This window comes from Xenopus laevis, chromosome 1L, assembly GCF_017654675.1.
Source record: "Xenopus laevis strain J_2021 chromosome 1L, Xenopus_laevis_v10.1, whole genome shotgun sequence".
Classification (NCBI taxonomy): domain Eukaryota; kingdom Metazoa; phylum Chordata; class Amphibia; order Anura; family Pipidae; genus Xenopus; species Xenopus laevis.
In genome coordinates, this window is record NC_054371.1 from 188324588 (window position 1) to 188349392 (window position 24805).

Below are 24805 nucleotides of genomic sequence, written 5' to 3' on the forward strand. Positions count from 1 at the left end.
GTTGTTAAATTATTAGTCTTCCTACTCTTCCTCTTCTTGACCTGCAACTGAAACTGCTATATGGTTGTCAGGTTATGTGCAATGGTAATATATAGGACTGCACTGCCATGTTACAGGCAATTGTTCCCAATTGTCACTCTGAATCACAGACTCTCCTGCCTTTTTCAAATGATCAAATATAGTAACACTGATAGTGGGAATTATAAGCATGTAAAGATTACAATTGCCTTTGTGTCTTTGTGTGCAAACCCTAGGCTGCAAAGCCACACAGGCCTGCAGAAGTGGGAGAAGAGAATATAATAGTCATACACTTGTTTCATAGCTGGAGGTTGTACTTTGCCATTTTAAAAGGGCACTTTAAGGAACCAAACATCTAGAGAAGAAACTACAATTTCCAGAATATTTCCTTCTTAAAGGTGACCTACAACAAAAATGAAAGCGTCATCATCCTGAAATAATAAACGTTCTAAATATAATAAATTAAAAATGCTCTACCGTTTCTGAAATAATAAGTGTATCCCCACTATCCCCCTCTCAGCATTTGTCTCTCTTCATTCTCTCTTCACGCAGAGACAGTTGGGAGACAGATTTTGATTGACAGATCTAATATATCTTTTAGGGGGCTCCCTTTCCTAGCAGATGTATTCAAGCTCAGTCAGATAAGTGATTATAGCACAAAACAAGCTACTAAATTAACTCACTTTAGCACAAGTCCTGCATGTAAAGAGGCAGGAATCCTGGTGTTTTTAAAAAGAATGTGCTTGAATACATGTTTTAGGCAAAATGAGCATCCCCAAAGGCTATATTAGACCTAATTGTCATTCAAAATCTGACTCTGATGGAGAGAGAATAAGGAGAGACAGGTACTGAAAGGGGAATAGTGAAGAGTAACGTGATTATTTCAGAAACAGGTCAGAATTTTAATTGATGAAGCTTATAAAAAACTTTCATGATAGTTCCGCTTTAAACAAGAGAATTGAATATACAGCATGGGACCTATAAATGCCTAGACGGTCAATGTGTGCTGAAATGTGGTACCTGATGATATATAGTATACACTGTTAGTCTATAAGTCATGTTGTTCTAATGGCACACTTTGTCCTCACACAGCAGGGAAGCACAAGTGAGTAGAGCTAAAGGTTTTAGCACCATTGTTTCTTCTTTTTGCATATGGTTAAACAACAGTTTCCTCGTGACGCAACTTCGGCGACTTTGGAAATTGAAGCGCCGCGAGTGCATTAGCACAGGCGATTCTTCATTCAAGCAGATGGAAGGCAGACGGAAGGCAGTTCGGGGAGGTTGTCGCCACGCAGAAGAGGCGATTAGTCGCCAGGCGACTAAATCTCCCCGAGTCTGCCCCAACCCTAAGGGGGTTATTTATCAAAGGTCAAGTTACTTTTTTACATGGTACTTTTTTCGAGTAAAAACTCCTATTTTTCAAGATAACATTTTTTTTTTCTCGAGATTTATTATGTCCCGAAGCTGGAAATAGCTCAAATCCGAAAATACTCCAGCTGCAACCATGTCATGTAAAAGTTAACCTTCAACCATTTGAAAATGTTGTAGCCTTCAGGATGTTTTCGGGTTTTTATCAGTGGTTTGCACTCAAGTTTCAAGTTTTTTTTTCATGAAAACTTGATAAATTTGAGTATTCCATTTTTTCCACCAGTATGCATTGATTCAATGTTTTTCCATTCAAGTTTGTATCATAAATAAGAAAACATTCGATTTGTGAGTTTATTCGAGGTTTAAAAAACCTCACAAACTTGACCTTTGAGAAATAACCCCCTAAATGTCAGATTCTTTTCAAAAATAAAAACATTTAATAAAAATGCCTATATTTATAGTTTGTAATCTATCACAAAAACCTTCTGCAGTCCCCCCTAAGCCACACATGCAGCAAAGTGCAGTGTAGTTCCTAGCGGAACAGTATAGGGCATATACAGTACATATTTAATTATTTACTTATAATTATTTTATGCCAGGGAGGGTAAAATTTGGCATTAATATTAAGTATATTTACAGCTGTGAAACTTCAAATAACACAGACTTTCCCCTTGTACAGCTTAAAACACCCTATTTATGGACTTGACCACTCACCCCTAGTGCTCCAGCACTTACAGCAGGGTAGTATTAATGACGCCTATGATTTCCTAACACTGTTATAACAATATATGACAATACTGGGATCTTAAGGTGCTAGAATATCCTCCGATAAATGCCTCTGATAGATGCCAGCCTCGCATTGCAGAAAGGTTTCAAACACTGGAATTTATTTGTATTCAGCTTCAAATTTATTACCCTTGAAGTGTGCAATAAAAGCTATGGGCACAGGATAAATTCCCCCAAGCATTACAGCTTTCACCTTTTATTTTGCGCTATACTGGCAATTTATGGATTGTGACAATATATGGCATATAAAGCTTGTATATCTATGCAGGGAGATGAATTGGAGACAAGTGCTAAGCACCTTGATCCTACAATACTGAAGCAACACAGTTGGAGAGTAACATTTCTTATTGGAGAGGAAAATACAGGATTAATTCTAAAGGGAGAAAACTGATTCATAGTGCAGCTAAGCTTATTAAACTTTTACTTCCCACTGTATTTTCTATAGTTCGGGCCCAAAATCACAGTTGTTCACAGCAGATTACTACATGTATTTTAAATAATCACATTTATGTTAATTGTATTTTTACCATTTTCAGGATTAATACTGTTTGCACCAGTTTTAGTAACTCAGAGCAAACATCAGTGGGTAGAATTTACTGTACAAAAAATCTGATTGGTTGCTATGCTGTACAGTTAAAGGAATTTACCGGTTCTGATTTCTTGCACTTGTTATAATTAGAACTCTGCTTTGCCTTCTAAAAAAGACAGAATAATCATAATAATACAAGCTGTCTGATGTGTAGCTTTTGTGTAACACAAACACACTTATACAAACTGGTTTTGTTCTAGGTGCTACAAAGTTGTATTTTACCTTGTAGATATATAATGGAACATCAAGACTTGGTATTGTGATCAATTATTCATAGCCCATTTTTTATGCAGCTTGCCTGGGAATTTTACATTCCATTTCACATACCCTCTAAGAATAACTCCCTCACTTAGCTAAGATTAAATTTTTAGACAAATGAAAATATGCATCATTTATACAATAAGATGTAGAACAGAAATATGTGATAACTTCTTTAAAGCATAAATATCTGCTGATAACGAACAAATGGCTCATTTTCAAATGCAGTGTAGGCTTCGTATTGTGGAACTCCGATGCAGGTCTAAGTGTTTTTAGGCACAAGAACATGTTTTCGCAAGAATTCAAGCGTAATTGCGGGAATCTGCTATGTTATGTTCACCACAACTTGTGCGCAATTCCCCAATATGAATACATATTCTTATCCATTTTGGTAAATCTCACAAAAGATGTAGCACTTTTTTTTACCCTGCAATTGTGCTCAAATGGCAAAACTTCCAGTGCGCATCATTATGGTCCAAATGACTGGGAGCAAATCAGCTGCGGGTAGGGTTGCTACCTGGATTGTTGTTAGAGAGAGTAAATTTCTAACACCCGAATAACAGGTTTTTTTGTAGGGCTGTCTGGGTCAAGACTGACTGCCCAGTTTTCCAAATGAGGAAAACTGGGGCAGGATTCCCTATGATTGGCATGGCGATTGGTCAATTGCTGATCACCACTTCATAGCCCCACCCTGCCACTATCGTGGCACGGTCCCATCCGCATTATGCCATGACCCTGCCCGGAGTTAGACGGGCCAAAAGGTTGCAACCCTAGCTGCAGGTATTGATGCAACCTGCTAGCAGTGTCGGACTGGGGTATCTGGGGTCCACCAGGGCTGCCACTTCAGGGGCCCCCACAGGGACACTCCATCCCAGTCATTAGCTGACACCACAACCTGACCCCCCCCCTTCAAGTACCTTATAGTTCTGCGATGTGGCTGCGATCAAAGGGAGGTCAGGGGGAGCAACATTAGTTTTCAGCAGAGAGAGGGTCTGGGTTGGCAGGGACCATGAGTGCTGGGACCCATTGGCTTTTTTCCCTGGTATCCCACCAGCCAAGTCTAAGATGACAGTAATTTCAGCATCAAGGCTTGCACTTGTTTGTCATATCGGTGACACATATATGACTGATATCTGATCTAAACCAATAGGTCACAACCTCATAGTGTTCAACTAAGGGAAATACGCCTGTCTGGGTTGCTTGGGCAGATCGGCAGCTTAGACAATATAAACACATTTGTGACAAGAGTGAAAAGGTCTTTCAGCCCTACACTTTGCTGTGCAGTTATGTTCATTCAAAAAAGACTAGAATCACACAGGATCAAGAGGGAGTTTAAGCAGATGGTTTTCTTTTTACAGTTTGAGTTTTACTGCTATGGGAATATGAGAACAGCAAGGCCGCTTATTTCCCTATAGTCAGTTGTGCAAAAAATTCCATGAATTTTTTAGTATTTGTGTCAACACTCACTCCTTCAACTTCTATATAGTTTGTTCAGAGCTGTAGTGATGTAATTGCCACTATTAATTGCCACTATTAATACAGGCAATAGCTCCATGTTTCCTACAGTGCCCTGTGTCAATCACTGCGGCACAGATGCTCCTAGAGACTCGGCAGCACATGGAATTTTGATAGTGAGTGCCAGAATTAAGGGTAACCGGACCTGACAAATTTTCAGCACAATAGCGTCCAATTCTCAAAGTTGTATTCATTTTTAGGTTAAGTTGCACAATATGTGGCAATAAATAATTAACCCTTCAAATTATCTAAATTAGTGATAAGAGAAACCAACCCATTTTGCTTTGATGAAAAAGTTCTCAAAATTGCACAACAATTCCCAAAATGGCAAAATTTCACCAAATGTATCAGAGTCAACCGGAAACCGTAGCTTTTTTTCTGCTGTTTCTGCATAAAATGTATGGAGAAATTCTAAAAATATCTCTGCTGTCTTTCCTTTGCATTTTTCTGCTAAAAAACACTTTTTTTCTCTTAAACCAAGCACATGCAAAATTGTAGCACAGATCCTTGAAAATATTTGCTGCTGCAAAAGTTTGTCCTTAGTCTCAATATACTGTAAACTTCATTTTTCATATATAGAGCTATATAACAAGTATGCCCTATAAAATATAGAAACTATCTGAAGTCCCTGAAAAAAATACATTATTAAAAGTAAAAGCAACATTTCCCATTATCCCCAAAATAGGACGTGTGTAATATTTAACAAAGACTTAAGAAGTATAGATGGAATTCAGAAAGAGCTGCCCTAGATTTCCAACCATTAAGGCCCCAGTTTTACAGGAAGCTAATATCACACAGTGGGTTGGTTATGAGGAGCACTTCTTTACTTGCTACAAATATATCATATCAAAGTTGAGATGCTTCAGTATAGACATAAATGATTAATGGGATTTGCCCCATACTGCCTTTTACAGGATTAAAATCCTACTTTATCCCTTGCTACTGACATGTGCTTATGGCCACTGATATGTGCATTGAAGATCCTAGAAGCATTAGAGAACTCATTAGCCTATTCTCTCAGAAGAGAATCCATCTGAACCTACAAGTTCCCTGCAAAAGAGAGAAATCTGGTTTAGAACATAAGCCTAAAAGTGCAGGGAGTCTACCTTCTTGGCTACTGCCATCCAGTGCATTCATAAAATGCCAACTGACATTCTGTGGGATGTAATGGTCATTTCTAATGATTTTTATGTTGCCAAAGAAGTTTATATTGGTTTGGATGAACCCACTCAGGCATAATTAGGTGTCCGAGAAAGGCATTGTAAGTTTCTGCAATTCTGTTGAAGACCTAGATGCTAAAATAGCATTCCTAGTAAGGGAGCCTGGCTCACATCAAATTATTCCCATGGGCAGCTACTTTCAACAGGCGAGCCACAACTGTACAACACACAGTATGCTATCACTGTGCAATTACAGGTCGACTGCACCAAAGCTTAGCATCTTGGTATCTATACTTGCTTTAGATAAAGTACATTTAGAATTTAAGTTACTATGGCTAAAAGAGATAAACTGCTTAAAAAAAGAGTTTTGAGCATCCATCTATTCTTTCTGCACAACCAGACACCTGCATAAAATAGTATATAGCTACCCTAGATACATAAATAAGGAACACTGCTGGCACATCACAGTTAGAAGCTTCTGAAGCCATAAACCATTCAGCTCTTTTTCTGCTAAAACACTGAAGTTCTCTGCATATATATTTTAGATGAAAGACTAAAACAGCAAGGGTTAATGTGCCAGAAATTTTGAGAAAGGGGTTGACTATACAAAAACTCGGAGAAGTGACGATAGGAGGATTCCTTTTGTCACTTGTTTTAATAAACAGAGTCAACAGATCAATAATATTTTGCGCTGTCATTGGCACATTCTCCAACAAGCATACCCACATATAGAGGAGTTTATATCCCTGCCACTTTTGTCCTATTGGAGAGGCAAAACTATAGGAGCAACAGTGACATCAGCCCAAATTAAGAAAAGAACTAAGTATACAGAGACTTTTTTAGTTCAAAGAGCAGTGGAGATGTCACCGTGTCTTGGCTGTAACCAGTGTCCTTATGTACTTAAAGGTAAGGATTTTGTACACTTATAGAGCCACTTCACATGTGTCTCGAAATATGTAATTTATGTGATGTTTGTCCTTGTGGTCTCATATATATAGGTGAGATCACACAGATGATTAAATCACGTATCTCCCAACACAGGTCTTCTATAAATTTAGGCAACATGAACCTACCGGTTTCAAGGCACTTAATAGAAAAAGTACACCTTACCCATCAGCTTAGATTCGTGGTTTTAGAAATGGTTCCCCCACTCAAAATTGGAGGGGATAGGGAACTTCACTTGAAACAAGTATGGTGGATACATAAATTAAATTCTTTGCAACCCAAAGGACTAAATAGAGATTACGATTTGTATCTTTTTTTGTAATCATTTGATGTAATCTTTTTTGGTAGTCAGATGTGTTTGGATTTATATTATATATGCTCTACATATTATGTAAGTCTTCAGAAAAGAATAGGGGGAAATAGCCATTGGTATAAACTATAATGCAGATAGAAGTATGTATAGATTATAATTACCGAATGGAAAACCTGATGTGCAGTCACTTCCTGTGAACCACTTTAAGAAGCGTATGACCATGTGCGTTTATATGTACAATTTTTGGCTTGATAAAGGACACGTTGCATTCCCGAAACGTAGCCTGTTTTTAATGTGAATTTTTCACTTAATACACTTTTTTTATGCAAACTGTGAGTGCTGCCTTATTGTGCTTGGAGGAGAGTCTCGGCAGTTCCTCAACAAGGCTGTGCACCACCATGCTCAAACTTTACAAAAAGGAGAGTGCTGCTACTGGCTGTGTTTATAAATATATATATATATATCCTCCAAAATAAGTGAAATATCTGTAAAGTGGTACAGGCATGGGCTCTATTATCCAGAATGCTTAGGGTTACCTAGGGTTTTCCAGATAAGGGATCTTTCCATAATTTGGATTTCTATATGCTAAAAACAAATTTAAAAAGTAAATCCAATGGAATTGATTTGACTCCAATATGGTGGATCCATGCAGCTTAGTTACCATGAAGAGCATGGTTCTGTTTTATTATCACAAAGAAAAATTACATTTATTTTTAAAATCAGAATTATTTGCTAATAATGGACTCTATGGGAGATGGTCATCAGAACTTTCTGGATAACGGGTTTGCCACTTGTATTAGTTGAAGAGGTACACAGTGGAACAAATAGGTCCATGTTAGTATACTGTACAATGAGTAGGTCCCCTAACACCTTTCTATAGGTTAAAAGGTGTGAACACTACCTCCATATTTAATAAAAGGCACTAAGTTTGCCCAGGAGCAGTAACCCATTGCAATCAACAAGATGTTTGCTTTTAAACAGGTGACCAGTAATATCTACCTGCTGTTTGGTTGCTATGGGTTACTGCTTCTGGGCAAATTTACATAACCCCCTATATGTAATATAAGTAATGATACAAGTAAACAGGTATACTAAGATCCAGTTGAACAAGCACTATATGGAATATAGTGCTTATACGACAGCTTGTATGCGTTACAATTTTTTAAAAAATATGCAGTGGACATTATTAAAGGGAATGTCAATCCAAAAAAATATTTTTGTCTCATAAAAGAAAACATAATTCTAAGCAACTTTGCAGTATACAGTAATTACATATGTTCTATGGTATTAAAGTTATTTGTATATGTATTGCTATTGAAAGCAGCGTGTGTCCCTTTCTATTCTCTGTCCTGATGGCTCAGACTGTTGATACAATGTAAGACAAGGCAGCTGTTTAACAGACCTGTCTTTGCTGGGGAGCGAGACTTTAAGACTTTTGCAACATTTTTTAAAAAGTAACAACCAGGCGTTAAGCAAATGCTGCTTTCAGTAGCAATTGTTTTTACAAATAATTTTAAAAACACTAAAATTGTTTAATACGTGTAATTGGGAAGTTACTTAGAATTATGTTACCTATTATTAGGCAAATTTTTATTTTGGGGTAAACTTGCCTTTTAACCTATAAAATGAAAACAGATTAAAGATATACATTAGGGCTGAAAGTCTTTGGACACCTGCCTAGCCAACCTGTAATTCCAAAACCAAGGGTTTTAAAGGGGTGGTTCGCCTTAATGTTAAGTGTGTTATAGAATAGCCATGTCTATGCAACTTTTCAGTTGGTTTCATTATTTATTTTATTTTTTATTATGTTGGTTTTTTTTTAAATTACATGCCTTCTTCTTCTGACTCTTTCCAGCTTTCAAACAGAGGCCACTGACCCCATCTAAAAACAAAAGCTCTGCAAGGCTGCAAATGTATTTTTATGGCTACCCTTTATTACTCATCTTTGTATTCAGGCCCTCTTCTATTCATATTCCAGTCTCTTGTTCAAATCAATGCATGGTTGCTAGTGTAATTTGGACCCTAGCAACAAAATTGCTGAAATTGTGAACTTGAGAGAGCTGCTGAATAAAAAGCTAAATAACTCAAAAAATGCAAATAATAAAAAATGAAAACCAACTGCAAATTGTCTCAGATTATTTCCATCTACAACATACTAAAAGTTAACTCAAAGGTGAAGAACCCCTTGGTTGGTAGGACATTGTCCTCTCTTTGTTGTAATAAAGCCTTTACCGTCTGTTTCTGGGAAGGATTTCCATTAGATGTTAGAACATTTGCTTTCATTTATAAGAATCTCATAAGAGGTTTAGCAATCAGACCCGGCTTGCAATGACATTGCAATTTATCTCTCAGTTATTTTGTTGAATTGAGGTCAGGGTACAAGTCAAATTCCTCATCCACTAATTCTGTATGGACTCCACTTTGTACATGGTGTTATTAAACCACAGAATTTCGCACGAGGGGGCCTGGGGGTAGGTTTCACTGTGCAACTTTTTTTTCCTCTTGGTCCTCCTGGCACCTTTCCTTATGGAATTGGGGTGGAAAATTTTGGTGGGGCCATACACCCCCACCCACCCCCTGGTTCTGATGCCTATGGTATGAGGTATTGGCAATGTTCAGCAAGTACATATGTGGCTTAAATAGTCAATACCAATCATCATAAAGAGGTGCCTGTGTATCAGAAAAGTTCCTATTAGGGATCAAATCTACTTTCAATCTTTCAAAACATATCTGTGTTGCAAAAATGACTAACCATAGTGGTTCAATCACATGCCCGTAATCCAATAAGTGCCCATATTTTACCCAACTGTTTAAATACTTGCAAACTAAATAGATCTGATTCTATACCAACTGCACCTAAAGCTGGAAATACATGAAGAGATCCGCTTGTCTAGCGAGGTTGCCGAACGAGCGGATCTTTCACCGATATGCCCACCAACGGCAGGGCTATATTGGGGTAATTTGAACTTTCGGCCCTAGGGCCAAACGATCGGATTACATTGAGGAGCAATTGGCTCCGACGGGTTGGTGGAAAAATTAAACCTTCCCGATCGATATTGTGGCCAGATATCAATCGGGAAGACCCGTCGGAAGCCCCCATACACGGGCAGATAAATTGAACCGGTATCGGCAGCTTTATCTGCCCGTGTATGGCCACCTTAAGACATAACACAGAGTATGAATCCATCCATTCATTATTATTATTATGCAATCCATTGATACAATTACACAAGCCCCACTTGGACACACATATGAGGCTGGGGTGGGACTCTGACTCTAATCTCTTCCCTGTAAAATGAGAACTTAATCTTTATAAAGTGGCAAACAAGCTGTTGTACTAGCAACTGTATATTTTCAGAGCTGATTATTTCCCTGTACATCAATGGGTAGAATTCAACCCCTCCAGTCCAGAACCTCGGTTACAGAGTGAACAAATATGAACTTGTGTGTAGAAAACAGACTGTTATCTTTGAAAATGCTCTATATAATGTATACGACATGCTGAATGCTACACGTCCTCGGCTCAGCAAACTTTTACAACAAACAACGTTACAACATGTAATCAAACAACGTATCCAAAACATTGTAATGTCTCTTACGTTAGCGGTGGAATCTAAGGGACTGTTTATATAAATACAGTCTGTATGCTGTCAATATTAGGACAATTTCTTAAAGTTCATTCCCATGCAAATAAATTCTATAGCTGCTTTCTCCATGAGAAATGTTACATTTTAATGGCAATATACAGTCACTCACTGGACACATTACACGGAAAATGATATCTCTATGCACAATATAAAGACAACAGTAACATAAAGTAACATTTAAATGTAATTGTTTTGCAAAAATAAATAGCATGTTGCAGGTGGGAAATCCCCCGGTGCAGATTGCAATAAATAGTATAATAATAATAATTTTATTTTATTTATTTAGGTTGCTGAATGACACTGATGTGGGCAGCACAAAAATCACCAGATTGTACACAGCTTACTCCAGGCTACATGTTAGATTACATCCCTACCTGGTGCGAACAATCAATGCAGAAGAAAAAAGTGCTTCTGAAGTGCCGAGACGCCACAAAAAAAGTGGGTTCCATCCATTGTTTTTGCTTTTAAGAGGTAAATAAACAATATTTTTTATGCAGAATGCATTCTGGTGCTCCATTAACTATTTCCTTCTGCATTTATTTTAAGTTGCTGCCTGTCGCATACATCACTGTTGCACCAATCTCTATCACTAACACCACTACTCCTTCTGTGCTTATGCCCCTTGCCCAGTGTAAAGGTGGCCAGGGCCTTAAAGGGGATGTTCACCTTTGAGTAAACTTTTAGTATGATGTAGAGAGGGATATATCCTGAGATAATTTGCAATTGGTTTTCATTTTGTATTATTTGTGGTTTTTGCATTAACTGGCTTTTTATTCAGCAGCTCTCCAGTTTGCAATTTCAGCTGGTTGCTAGGGTCCAAATTACCCTAGCAACCATGCACAGATTTGAATAAGAGACTGGAATATGAATAGGAAAGGCCTGAACAGAAAGATGAGTAATACAAGTAGCAATAACAATAAATATGTAGCCTTACAGAGCCTTTGTTTTCTAGATGGGGTCTGTGACCCCCATTCGAAAGCTGAAAAGAGTTAAAAGAAGAAGGCAAATCATTCAAAAACTATAAAAAACAATATTGAAGACAAACTGAAAAGTTGTTTAGAATTGGCCATTATATAACATGCTAAAAGTTAACTTAAAGGTGAACCACCGCTTTAAGGTACTGTACAAAAGCTGATAAAAGCTGCTAACAGACCAAGTTGGCAGCTAATTGGAGCTCTCCAATGGGCCTATCCGACAATATCTAGCCAAAACCGGGTCAAATGTCAAATGGGTGGGTATGAAAATCCCGTCAGGAATTTAACCACCTGTATCCCCATCACTGTGATACAGTTGTTTCCATAATCAATTTGCATCCATTAGTCGCTCTTTTGCTATAGAAAAGCGTAGTGTTTCCCTGGAAGCTCCGTCCTTGGCTTCCTCGTATAAGTCAAATATTTATCAGAGTATGGGAATCACACGCTATAAGCAGGGTGCCTGCATTAAATATTTATTATATTTCCACACACAACATGTTTCGGGCACCAAGGCCCTTTATCAAGTGTCACTTGATAAAGGGCCTTGGTGCCCGAAACATGTTGTGTGTGGAAATATAATAAATATTTAATGCAGGCACCCTGCTTATAGCGTGTGATTCCCATACTCTGATACAGTTGTTTGGCCCTTGATGACGGGGATATAAGTGTCCATATCAGGGAAAGATCAGCTCATTTTGCAACCTAACCAAATGAGTGGATATTTCAATATATGGCCAGCTTTAGTAGGCTACATACATTTGCCACTGCTGTATACGGTATAAAATGATTTTTTGTATGGTTTTTGGTATGCACATGCCTAACAATCCTGACCAATCTACATGTGCTGTAGTAAGTGCTTGGAATTTTAGGCTAATAGCCCTAGTAAATAGAGCAATATAAAGGCTGCCAATTTGCATTTGGTTCGCTAATAAAGTAGGTATCTATCTATCTATTAGCCACAGGCCAATTGATTGAATACCATACAGTAATGGCCAGATAATGGCCCGAGATAACGAATCCTGAAGACTTGGACAATGACAAATATTGATACTGTTTGAATAAATCAGCCAGTTGGGTACCAGATAAGGGAATTAATAGCTGTTAAGTAAAATATGGTCCATAAGATCCAACAAAGCAATGCTCTGTGCTATATCTTTTGAATGAAGCATATGTCACACATTGGGAAAGCTTGTTGTATACACTGATTAATGATGTATGCTGTTGTTTCTGGGCTCCCTGAATACAGTATGGCGCCTCTCACTGGTTCTGTTCTGATTCCTGTATAATGCCGGTCCCTTGCAGAACTATTTAACAGAGCAGCATGTGCTGCACATTCCTGACGTATTTTCCATCCCTCCTGTAAGATGTAAAGCACAGGAATGAGATACGGCAGGATCGATCTGAATCATTTTCCCTATTGCCTTCACATCTCGCCCCCAGTGGCAGTAGGGGAATGCATTATGCAAATAGCGTTTCTATTGTTACCGCCAGGAAACACCACTTATTATTATGGGATGGGTCTATTGTTCATCCAATGCCAGTGAAAGTGTAAATACTGATGGAGAAAAGGTGAAAGCAATAAAATCAGATCTCCAGCAGGGGGAACAAGCTGCAACCAGGCTAACCACATAGAGCGTTACTGAATACAAAGCCATTCTATATATATATATATATATATATATATATATATATATATATATATATATATATATATATATATATATATATATATATATATATATATATATAAAAGAGGTGTTTAGCTCTTGTTCAACTAGGACTCTGCACTCTCCTGCAGCTTATACTTTAGGGGTGGCGTGGGAGTGGTAGTTTAACAACAGCTGAGCATCCGTGATTATATAAATGCAATAAGGCACCCGCAGATACTGCTACACCACATTTCCCCTAGTTCTATGCACACAACATTCACAGCATAGTAACAGTGACCCCAAACAACATCATGTTGTCATAATCCCCTGATCCATATTTAGTTTTTTATGATTTGGGATGAAAACATGAATGGGAAGCAGATGCCAATGAGTAGCTGGCTCTGTAGCAAATGCTGATGAAGAACAGTAGCAGGAGGGGTGAGCGGCAGTTGCAGCAGAAAGAGACTGTCCCCAGCTTGTACATATTGTCCTTACTCTCTCTGAGCTGCTCAAGTCATGAGCTCTAGGAACTTGTGCTGGTGCCAAGCTGCCAGCCTATATCAGACTGCTATTAATATATATTATATCATCTTTTCAGCAACTTTAGCCCTGACTGGGAATGCTTGGCACAGGGTGCATGCCAGGAAAGCAAGGTGCCACTGTGCATATGGATTAATGAATGAATGAATGAAAGGGGAGCAGAGATGTGCCAAGGAGGCCTGCCATCAAGCATGACTGTGGCTGCTGCTCTTACCGTCCCAGCTCGGACTCCAGCTCGTAGTAATGGGCCAAGGTGTCCTTATTGGAGCCATCGATCCAGTAGTCGGGAGCTGCGCTGGCAGACCTGGAGGAAGAGGAGGAGGAGGAGGTAGAGGAGGATGTGGTGGAGGAGGAAGAAGACGATGAAGACGAGGAGGGCAGAGTGACTTTCAGCATGTCGGGGAGGCAGAGGAGGACAGGGCTGGAGAAAGAGACAGCGGCGGGAAGAAGCAGCAGGAGCAGCAGATGAGAGAGCCTCAGAGACTAGAGAGCAGCACAGGCGGCAGCCTATAGAGCGACTGCATGAGGAGGAGGCTGAGGCTCGTGTGAGTGTCCCCGGGTCTCTCCGAAACGCACAGCCACCAGCTGACACCCAGCGCCGATAGGATGGACAGACACAGACCCCGCTGAAGAGACAGCCCCGAGAGACACAGAGAAGCGGTGAGCGCTGCTGAGAGACAGGCAGCACAGGGCAGATGCTTACATAGATGTCACCGAGGGGAGAGCGGGGTGTGTGAGAGGCACGGGGCAGCCCAGTGTATTTATAGGCTCCTCTCCGGTTTGTTTAGTTGTGGCGCTGCCATCGCAACCCTGCACTGTGCCCACAGATACTGACGCTGCTCAAGCCGCTGATGCTGATGCTGCTCGAGACTCACTGGGAAGCAGATTGGTGTCAGGCTCATGTCTTCTACTGGCGCAAGGGAGCGCGGGAGACACCTAGTGGCCGAATGACGTAGGGACGACCTCCCGGGGACCACGGCTCTTGAGAGAGAGAGAGAGAGAGAGAGACTCAAAGTTACAAGAGGCACTTGCCACTTCTGGTAACTGCCCTCTCCGTTTCGCCTGAGGCAAGATTCTCGCATTACCTCATGGCCGGAGCAGCCCTGGTATCAGTGCCCCTACCTCTTTCTGTATATAGTACATGAACTTGCCCATAGTGCACTGCCTCTCACTGTATATAATGTATTGGGGTGTCAGTAGCACTAAGTAAAGCAAAGCATTGCAGAAATGGAGAGCTGTCGCACGCAGGACATAAGCAGGGAGGTCACTTGTTCTTTCTTGGCCCCAATGTTAGACCTACCAAGGGTCCACCAAGCATGTTATGACTTGTTTGTTCTATAGCTGACTTAAATGGCAACTACATAAAATAATACTTTTCTCCAAACTCTGTTGTCCCTGGGTCTCTTCCTCCATTCTCTCTCCCAAAGCCCACTTTATAGCTTTTTCTTTCACTCCTGGCCATTACCCATTTTCCTTTTCTGCTCAAAGTTTTCCTTCTTCAATTCCAGCTTCAAATATGTAGCCTCATTTTTTCATCACATATAGTGTAGCATACACTCACTGGTGCCAGCCAGGTTATCCATTGCTCTCTTTCCTTTCCATTCACATGTGATGCTGAGATTTTTTGCATGCTTTCTATTATACTGAACACAAATGAGCTGCTCAACGAATGGTCAAGCAGAGGGAGATTTTAACATTGAAATGTCAGTTATCTTTACCAGACTCCACTGTGGGATATAGTGTTGGACTAGGGGGTCCAGGCCAACCAGAGCTACCACATCAGGGCCCACCCTCCAGGCCCCCCAATACTCCTTATCACAACTGCACTCCCCCTCCAGACACTTTCTCCCCCCCATCTTTCCAGCATGCACATTATTTTTATTACAATAAGGGAGAGAGGAGGTCAGGGAGTAGCTCAGGCAGCTGTAAGGAGCAGGTCTGAGCTGGTGGGGCACCCAAGGGTTTTTCCCAGTCATGACCCTGGACGGACAGTATTATAGAGAGGAAATAAAAAAGTATTCTACCAAGCTATTATGAGTAACGACAACCCTCAGCCACCACTACTGGAATCCTCCAGGACATTTCCCAGTAACCTAGGGTGCCTGTCTATATTTTATAACCCAAATATACACAGACAAGAGGTCTTCTGCACCCATCTACAGTTTATAGATAACGAGAATAAACCTAATGGTTTAAGATTTAGTGGTGAGCATAACTTTCCCTTTTTTTGCTATATTTTATGTCTCATAAAAGTGGAATCCACTGCCAGTAGAATCCGCTTTTACTTTAAAACATTTCTGTTCTAGCAGCATTAAACATCCAAGAACATATTCATAATTGCCAGACTCCAGTGCAGTAAGTGGATGAATATGCAGAGTAGGATTATCTGTCACCAGACTGGGATCTCTGTGTGCTGGTTTTATCTCCCGATGGAAAAGCAACAACAACATATTGTTTTGGCAACAATCTTTTTTTGTCTCCTATGACATGGTGTCTCCTGCTGCAAAATATAAGGATATTAAAAGTCATTGAAGAGTTACCATATAAAAGTATATAAGAACCATAACCTGTAGGCAGGAGCAAACTTTTTAACCTGGCACAGTTTTGCAGCAAAATTTGCTCTTTTACCAGTCTCTCAGATCCATGCATGAATTTCACCATAGGTTTTATTTCTTTGTGTAAAATAATGTTTTTGCTGCAACAAAAATACCTATCATCTTTGTTCAATTTCACCATGCATTTTGTTTTGCTGCATAGAAACACAGAAAAAACACCAATGCATTTATTATTATTATTATTATTATTAACATTTGTCTATATAGCGCCAGCATATTTCACAGTGCTTTTAGCCAAATTCTGGTGAGATTTCACTGTTTTGCAGAGTTTTTGGTGAAGGGAAACTGTTCAGATTCGCCAAGCACTACTGATAAGTGAATCAAAACAGCGAAAATTTGCCAAAATGTATTAAAGTCTATGGCAACAATTTTTTTTTGTTGATGCATGAGGTGGCGCAACAAGTTTGGAGTCTATGGGCGTCATTTTGCAGAGAAACTTGGTGAAAAAATTTTGCTCATCACTTCTCATCAGTAATAACCTGCAGACTAATTTGATGAGTAATATAAATAGGATCTGCACATATGAAATAAGTGGTTGCTTAACCCATGTATTCAGACATCACCATATAAGCATTTTGGGGGGGTTGTCAGGGAGCGACTATTGGTTTGTGCAGCTCCTATTTCTATTATTCACTAATACTGAGACATTGGCAGGCATCCATTCCAGCGAGTGACAACACCTAACATTCACACACAGGCTAGTCTAGGGGGCACATTTACTAAGGGTCGAATATCGAGGGTTAATTAACCCTCGATATTCGACCATCGAAGTAAAATCCTTCGGCTTTGAATATCGAAGTCGAAGGATTTACCACATTTACTTCGATCGAACAATCAAAGGAAAAATTGTTCAATTGAACAATTAAATCCTTTGAATCGAACGATTTGAAGGATATTAATCCATCGATCAAACGATTTTCCTTAGATCAGAAATTGCTTAGAAAGCTTATGGGGAAGGTCCCCAGTAGGTTTTAGGTGGCGAAGTAGGTAGTCAAAGTTTTTTTTAAAGAGACAGTGCTTCCACTATCGAATGGTTGAACGATTTTTAGTTTGAATCGTTCGATTCATAGTCGTAGTCGAAGGTCAAAGTAGCCAATTAGATGGTCGAAGTAACAAAAAAAAACTTCCAAATTCTAAGTATTTTTCATTCTAATCCTTCACTCGAATTTAGTAAATGTGCCCACAGGAGTGTGGCCATTTGGAGAAAAGTATCCTACACTTGTTCTTGTTAGATCTTACGCATGCAACATATTGGAACATGGAGTCTCCAAGACCAACCTATTGTTTTGATCACTGATGAGATCTAACCAGATCTCCTGGCAAGTTTAGATTTATGGTTCTGACATTTAATGCTGTGTCTGCCTAATGATAACGATCTGTTTTAAGAAGGCTTAGCATTGGTTAAAACATCTGTGTGCCTCATTTTGCCAGTATAAATGCTGTTGACCGGTATGGGTTAAATTTGTACCCTTTCTTGAAGTCCCACAGATGATTTTTCGTGGAAATGCTCATGGTATTTACATTGGGATCACAAAGCTTGATTTTCTTCCCCAAAGCCTTGCATGGTGAGGGTGACTGATCTTTTCCAATTGTGTGCTTTTGTGAAACCTAAAGGTTTTTATACACCAAGGTGTGAGAAATAAATTGTGGAACACAGCATCTGACAACACCGACGTCAATAAGACACAGGTGGGGAGAATTGATCACAGTCTTCCATATGTCAATGTTAATGACAGAACTGGTAATAACTATATGTAACTAAACTAATACCTTTGACAAAATATATATTTGTGAAAATGATATTTAGAATGTCTTGTCCATATTTTTTTAATGAGACATTAATTTCTGTTGCTTGAAGACTTCCAACTAATGCAAAAAGGTAATGTAATATTTTCATAAGACAACACATCACCAGTTTAGAGGGGCAGAATATCTACTAATTCAACATGAGTACAATGAATAAGACTTGTGCTGAACATACTTTTTGGCTACTGTTTTAATCACAAACAAATTATGTCTTTTATTAAGCAGGGAAACTGAACCTACTCCATGTTTGGTCCTTGCAAGGTAGATATATTTTTGTCTGTAAAATCCCTTTTAACCTTCAGTTCCTGTGTCAGCATTTCAATGAAGAAAGAAATTCACCTTCCAGGAGTAAAGGCCACTTAAGGGGCAAGGTTTTGACAGGGCAGTGAGGGGGGCAGTTGCCTCTTTCCAGCTATACCCCCACCCATGGGAGAGGCACCAGCCAAAGTTAAAAGGTATGGAAAGAACCAAAACTATAACTGTTACTGAGAAGAAAGATGCTTCTAACAAAACAAAGCTAAAGCTGATATAAGCCATTGAGTCGAATTTTCCTCCTTCTACTAACAACCCCGGAGGGAAACAAACTCCCAGGGGAGGAAGGGAAGGAAGAGGAGTCAAGGTTGACTCCTGCCAGGGAACACAGCTTAGGCACAGAGAGGGCTCTGGGAGGGAGGTCTCTACTGACAGATGAGCAATACTTAATGGGGAACCATGCCTGTGTCCCTCTTCCAATAAGAAGAGAAAAGAATTTTATAGGTAAGACAAAAATATCTCTCTCTCTGTTTCATTCTAGGAGGACACATGAACTGTAGAGATGCCAAAAATATTCCTCAGAAACAAAAAGGTGTGAGTAAAATGGCTTACTTGTGAGTCTGCACTGCAGCCTGCCTCTGATGAGGAAGCCACATGCACCTGGTAGAAGCAGGTAAATGTATGGATGGAGGACAAGGAGGCAGCTCTGCCAATCTGTTCAGAGGAGGCAACATTTTTAGCTGCCCAGGAAGGAGCCACTGACCTGGTGGAATGAGCCGTGACTAGAGAGGGGGGCTAGAGAGGGGAAAGGCGTCTGGAGAGCTGGTACTCTCTAGATATTTACCCTGATACACCTGGCGATAGTTGTCTTTGAGACCCGCAAGCATTTGTGGAAACCCAATGGAATGACAAGGAGAGAGTCTCAACTTCGAAATAAATGTGACTGTTGCTCATAGTATTTCTGAGCTCAAACTACATCAAGCGAGTAAAGCAACACCTCCTTGGGATGTTTAGGATGAGGTCAAAAGGACAGGATAACAATGTCCTGACTTATATGAAAAGAAGAAATAACCTTGTGCAGGAACAAGCACAGAAGTCAAAGCACAACCTTATCCTGATGGAAAACAAGAAAAGGATGCTACCTCTCTGGGGGTGTGGCCTGCTGGGAGAGGGGGCTGCCCCCTTTTGCAGGCTGGCAAAACCTTATACTTTTAGTGTCCTTCCTCTCAGAAGGTGGGTTTACCAGTGCCTGTGTCCCTCTAAAATAAGAGAGAATTAGATTTACCCCTAGCTTACCCTCTCTGTTGGGATTGTTTTGTCTTACTGATAAACAGGAGTCCATTTTGCTGTGCTCTGGTCCACAGGAGTCCGTTAGTGCTCTGGTAATTTAATTTCCTACCTTGCAAGGACCAAATATGGATTATCTTCAATTTCTCAGTTTAGCCCAAGAAAAAAACAGATGGATTTTTTTTGTAATTAAAACAATAGGCACAAGGTATGTTCCGCACAAGCCCTATTCACTGCACTCTCAAAATGGGGTATACTGATCTTTTATGGCAGGTAAAATAGACCTTATTCTAAACTATTGTTTTTTTTCTATGTTTTCCTATTACAGGAATGTACTGTAAGCTGCAGTTAGCATCTTCTTTATCATTAAACTAAAGTCCAACCCTATCTGCTTGCAGGGAGATAACCTAAACAACTCTGTGACCTTTTTATGGGAATGACTAAATCTGTCTTCACTGAGAACAGTCACAGCCTGAGAGTGATATTATCTGTCAGTATTAGCCTTCAGAGAGTTGGTGGCAAGTCAATTTTACCTCTAAATTAACTCAGCTGTCTGTAGACACAAACCAGATGCCTCATATCATAAAGCAAGTTCTTTTATCTGTTCAGAGGATAGAGAAACTCATTGCCTATTCTGAAATAAGTACCTCATCTTTAACCCAGATGTTTTTATCATTACAAATAAACAGCTTATTTGTTAAAAGGAGAACACCTACCGCCCTTTCACTTGAGCTTATTCATTTGGCCTTAAAGGAGAACCAATTATAAAAACCACTACCCTACATAGACCCCCTCCCTGCTTCCCCCCAGCCTAGCTGTTACCTTTGGTAAATGCCCCTAACTCTTTACTTACCTCTCTTTGCAGATTCAGCACAGCAGAGCTCATGGGCGCCATTAGGCCCGGACTGGCAATCTGTGGGTTCTGGCAAATGCCAGAGAGGCTGCTATAAGGCAGCATAGAAAGTTACTATTTAGTGGGCTTCCTGAAAATTACATAGAAGAAGATGGAGAAGAATTACTGTCATTCAGCATGGATGTGGGCACTAATGGGACATAGCAATAAATAGACACAAGGGAGGGAGTGTTCATGAATATTAATTACACAGAAAAGGTAGACGGCAGCACCCTATGAGCAAAGGGTGCTCTTTTGGCTGCTTCCACATCAAGCTTATAGAAACAACAAAATGTAGAAATGGAGCTGCAGTTGCATCACAAATTTCGTTGGGCTTGGCTGAGCTTGGAAGGCACAGGAAGCTGCTACAACCCTGATTGAATGAGCCTTAATAGTAGGAGCTTGAAGACAGTTGACCACATAAGCCTTCGTGATACACCCCGTGATCCACTTAGCAATAGCTCATTTTGATGCCTCTAGTCCCATCTTAGACCCAGTAGTAAGAACCAACAGTCTATCACACTTTTTTTTATAGCCTCTGTTCTCTGTTTGGTGTAAGTTGAAATACTTAATACAAATCCAGAGCATGCCATTTCACCTCTTTATTTTGAGGACAAGGAAAGAAAACTGTCAAAACAATTTCCTTACTTGCATGAAACAATGCAACCACACCACTCTGGAAGCCTCAAGGCCACCTTATCTTCAAGAATTTTCAAGTAAGGTTAATTTCTCAAAAGTGCTTGTATTTTACCTAATCTGCATGCCAAAGTTATTGCAATCAAGAAGGCTGTTTTCATAGAAAAAAGTTCCAGACTGATTGACTCGATTTGTTCAAAAGGTCAATTAGTAAGGGCTTGAAGCACCAAATCCAGACCCCAAGAAGGCATGATAGGCCAAACTTTGGGCTTTAAGTCTCACTCCTTGTAGACATCCGATTACTAAAAGGCAAACTGCCCATTTTACATTGTTAAATGCCGATTGGGACAATATTTGAATCTTTAAAGTTGCCAGACTCAAGACAATCTAGGCCAGACTGAAAAATTCACAATCCTAGGCTCGGAGGGAGATGCAAAAGAACCAGCTGGCATTAAACACCACTCTCAAAACCTTTTCCATACACGATGATAGGTTTGCTGCATAGATGTTTTCCTGGATGCCAAGTGTATTAACACTGGTCTCATTCAGGCCTAAACTTGTCAGGTTTTCGACTCAATAGCCAGCCCGTCAAAGCCCATTAGTAGGGACAGGGATGGACCACTCCCTTCTCAACCAGCAACTTTGGAAACAGAGGTAGTCTGACTGATTTGTCCAAAGCCATGGAGTGTAGTCAAGTGAACCAATGCCTCCACGGCCACCAAGGCAGCACAACCGTCACTGCCTTCGATTTTCCTGAATCTCGTGCAGCACCCTAGGAATGAGATGACAGCCTGAAAGTCCACTTCTGACTGAATGCATCGGTGAAGAGAGCTTGTTCCTTTGGAGACCACAAACAAAACTTCCTCAACTTCCTGTTGTTGGCGGTGGCCATCAAGTCTATTAGGGGAAGCCCCAAGCTTTCACCAGACACAGGAACACTTTCTGACTCAGTTCCCACTGCCCTGGGTTCAGATTCTACCGACTCAGAGAATCTAAAAGACAAAGGACTGCTTTGTTCCGAAGAAAATGCTTGAATCCTGTAAGGGCCCGAATGACGGCACTGAGTTCCCTGTAATTAGAAGACCATGATGCCATTTCTGGAGGCCAAAGTCCATGGAATGACAGATGAGAGGTATGAGGTCCCCACCCTCGACTGCTGGCATCTGTGGTTACCACTTCCCTCTCCAAACTCCTGAAAGATTTCCCTTGACTGAGGTTTACAGGATTCAATAAGTCCAATAATTCAAGCAGGCACACAAGGTGAGTCAAACCGGAGTCATATCTCTGGTGTGTTTATTGCGTCACACAAAGTTTCGGAGGGCGTTCCCCCTTCGTCAGGTGGATATTGGGAATGCCGTCTCCCTTAAGCCTTGAGCACCAAGCGGAACCAGGTCCGAAGGGCCTGAGTGTGCACGTGACGTTTTCTATACAGTTTAAAGGATTCAACCACCAATTCAAACTCGGCAGGACCTGGGCTGATGGAACCACAATCTAATCTGGATCCCACTTTCATTGGTGAAGAAATTCAAATTTCGAGGAGCTGAAGGTTGCCATCGGCCACATTACTGCATCTTTTATTGCCACCATCTTCCCCAGCACCTGTTGACATATTCGGGCAGTTGAAAACTTGCTTCTTTTTAGATTCATGACCATACGGCAATATCCTCTATTTTGCTTCCATGGAGAAACAGACACTCTAGCTTGGTGTCCACTAAAATCCCTGAGTTGGCAAAAGTTGAGACTTCTGGTGGTTCCCCAACCATTTGTGTTGTGACAGAACTTGCAAGGGAAGATGTTCCAACAGCCTCTATTTGGATGCTGCTTTCACCAACAGGTTGTCCAAGTAACTGAATATTTCGAATCCTTGAAGAGGCACCCACAAAATCACTGTTCCAGAACATTCGAGAAAGTACTCGTGGATGCGGCAAGCCCAAATGGCAGGGCACGATACTGATGATGGTTTCTGAATGCCCCAAATCTGAGAAATCTCTGATGTGTCACAAATATGGGGACATACAGATAAGCATCATGTAAATCTATCTTCATCATCCAATCAAACTGTAAGAGTTTGTGATATTATGCTCAAGAGTTTCCATCTTGAACAACCTTATCTTCAAATACTGCTTGAGGTCTAAAATTGCATGGAACTTCCCTGTCATTTTTCTTCTGAGAAATAAGCTTAATAGACTACTCTCCTTTGCTTGTGACCAGGCACTGGTACAGTATAATGACTCATTTTCTGAAGAGCTCTGAAATGATATTCAGCAAAGCCTTTTTTGCTTCCAAAGTCTTCAGTTGTCTTGATTTGAAGAATGTTCTGGGTTTGTTGCAGCATTCTATACGATAGCCCTGTGACACAACACTCATTTGTCTTCCATTGTATGAGCCCACACAACCCCAAACTGGAGAAGACATGCCCCTACTGGTGGCTGATGCACTGTAACACCATCAAAACGATTTATTCTCATCTTGCTTGGAGTCCTTCTTACCCTGACTCTGCACCCAGCTCTTGTAAGAGGTCTTTTCATTCCATAAGGGCTGGCGTCTCTCCCTTTTCTCTTGAGGCAAGAATGAACTTTTCCCTCCGGAGACTTTGTATATACTGTAATTGTTTTTAACTTGGGGCCAAATAACAGCTCACATTCAAAAGGAAGAGCATGCAAGTTTAACTTTGACAGAGTATCTGCTTGCCAGTGCCGTGACAGCATATCCCATGTTCCTAGCAGAGAGCTTTAGTATATCCATGGAGGCTTCAATAATATACTCAACAGTCACTCTTACTGTATGTTAACCACTGTATTCATAAGGTTATCTTGCAGAACCTCGAACATTCTTCTCTAACTCTTGTAGCCAGACTCTTACAGCTTTACCCACACAGGTTATACCTATGCCCCGGCTTGCACTGAAAATCAGAGCCCGAGTAAGTTTTCTTAAGCTTAGTGTCCTGTCTTCACTCCACCAGATCATTGATCCCCTCATCCACCTGCAGAGTTGTTTTGCATGCCACATGAGTTATGGCCGTATCTACTTTGGGAGGATTAGTCCATCGTCATAACCACTCTTCAGGAACTCATGTACTGAGAATACCAGAGCTTTCTTAGAGGAAGCTTTAAAAGTATTGCTTCTTTTTCTAGTTCAGGTCTTCCAATTCCAGAGCCTTAAGCATTGCCTCAATCAAGAAAAGAATTGTGGTGCTCTACTTGACCAATTGATGCAAGAGGAGTGGAAGGTGGCCATTCAGGGTACGTGCACCAGGACCCACTGATTTAAAGTTTTGTAAACTGATTCTACCAACCAAGCAAATCAGTTGAATCTTCATCCACAACAGTGTACTCCACCTCTTCCGATACATACGAGACACCACTTTAAGGAGCACCAATTCTGTAACTGCTCCCACCAAACCATCCATAGACTTAGCCATGGAGTCTTTAAACCATTCCTTCATGGCATTCAACTGATCGTCAACTCTCTTGCCTGATAAAGCTTCTCAGAACTCCTGGCATACTTTTTTGTTATGCATAGCTGGGTTACTTCAGAGTATTCAAGTTCAGATGC

At 40.4% G+C, this 24805-nt stretch overlaps 1 protein-coding gene across 2 annotated transcripts in view; it reads right to left on the reverse strand.

Annotated features, from left to right (window-relative positions):
- Positions 1-15214, reverse strand: part of camk4.L (calcium/calmodulin-dependent protein kinase IV L homeolog) — an 87792-nt gene extending 72578 nt beyond the window's left edge. Inside the window, exons 1-2 of one of the 2 annotated variants that reach the window (XM_018255836.2) lie at positions 14466-15214; positions 13977-14066 (exon numbers count right to left, since the gene is read on the reverse strand). In XM_018255836.2, coding sequence (XP_018111325.1) covers positions 13977-14066; positions 14466-14467 — 92 coding nt within the window. In that variant the 5' untranslated portion in view covers positions 14468-15214. 2 annotated transcript variants of the gene reach the window in all.
- Between the last annotated feature and the right edge of the window lie 9591 nt (positions 15215-24805).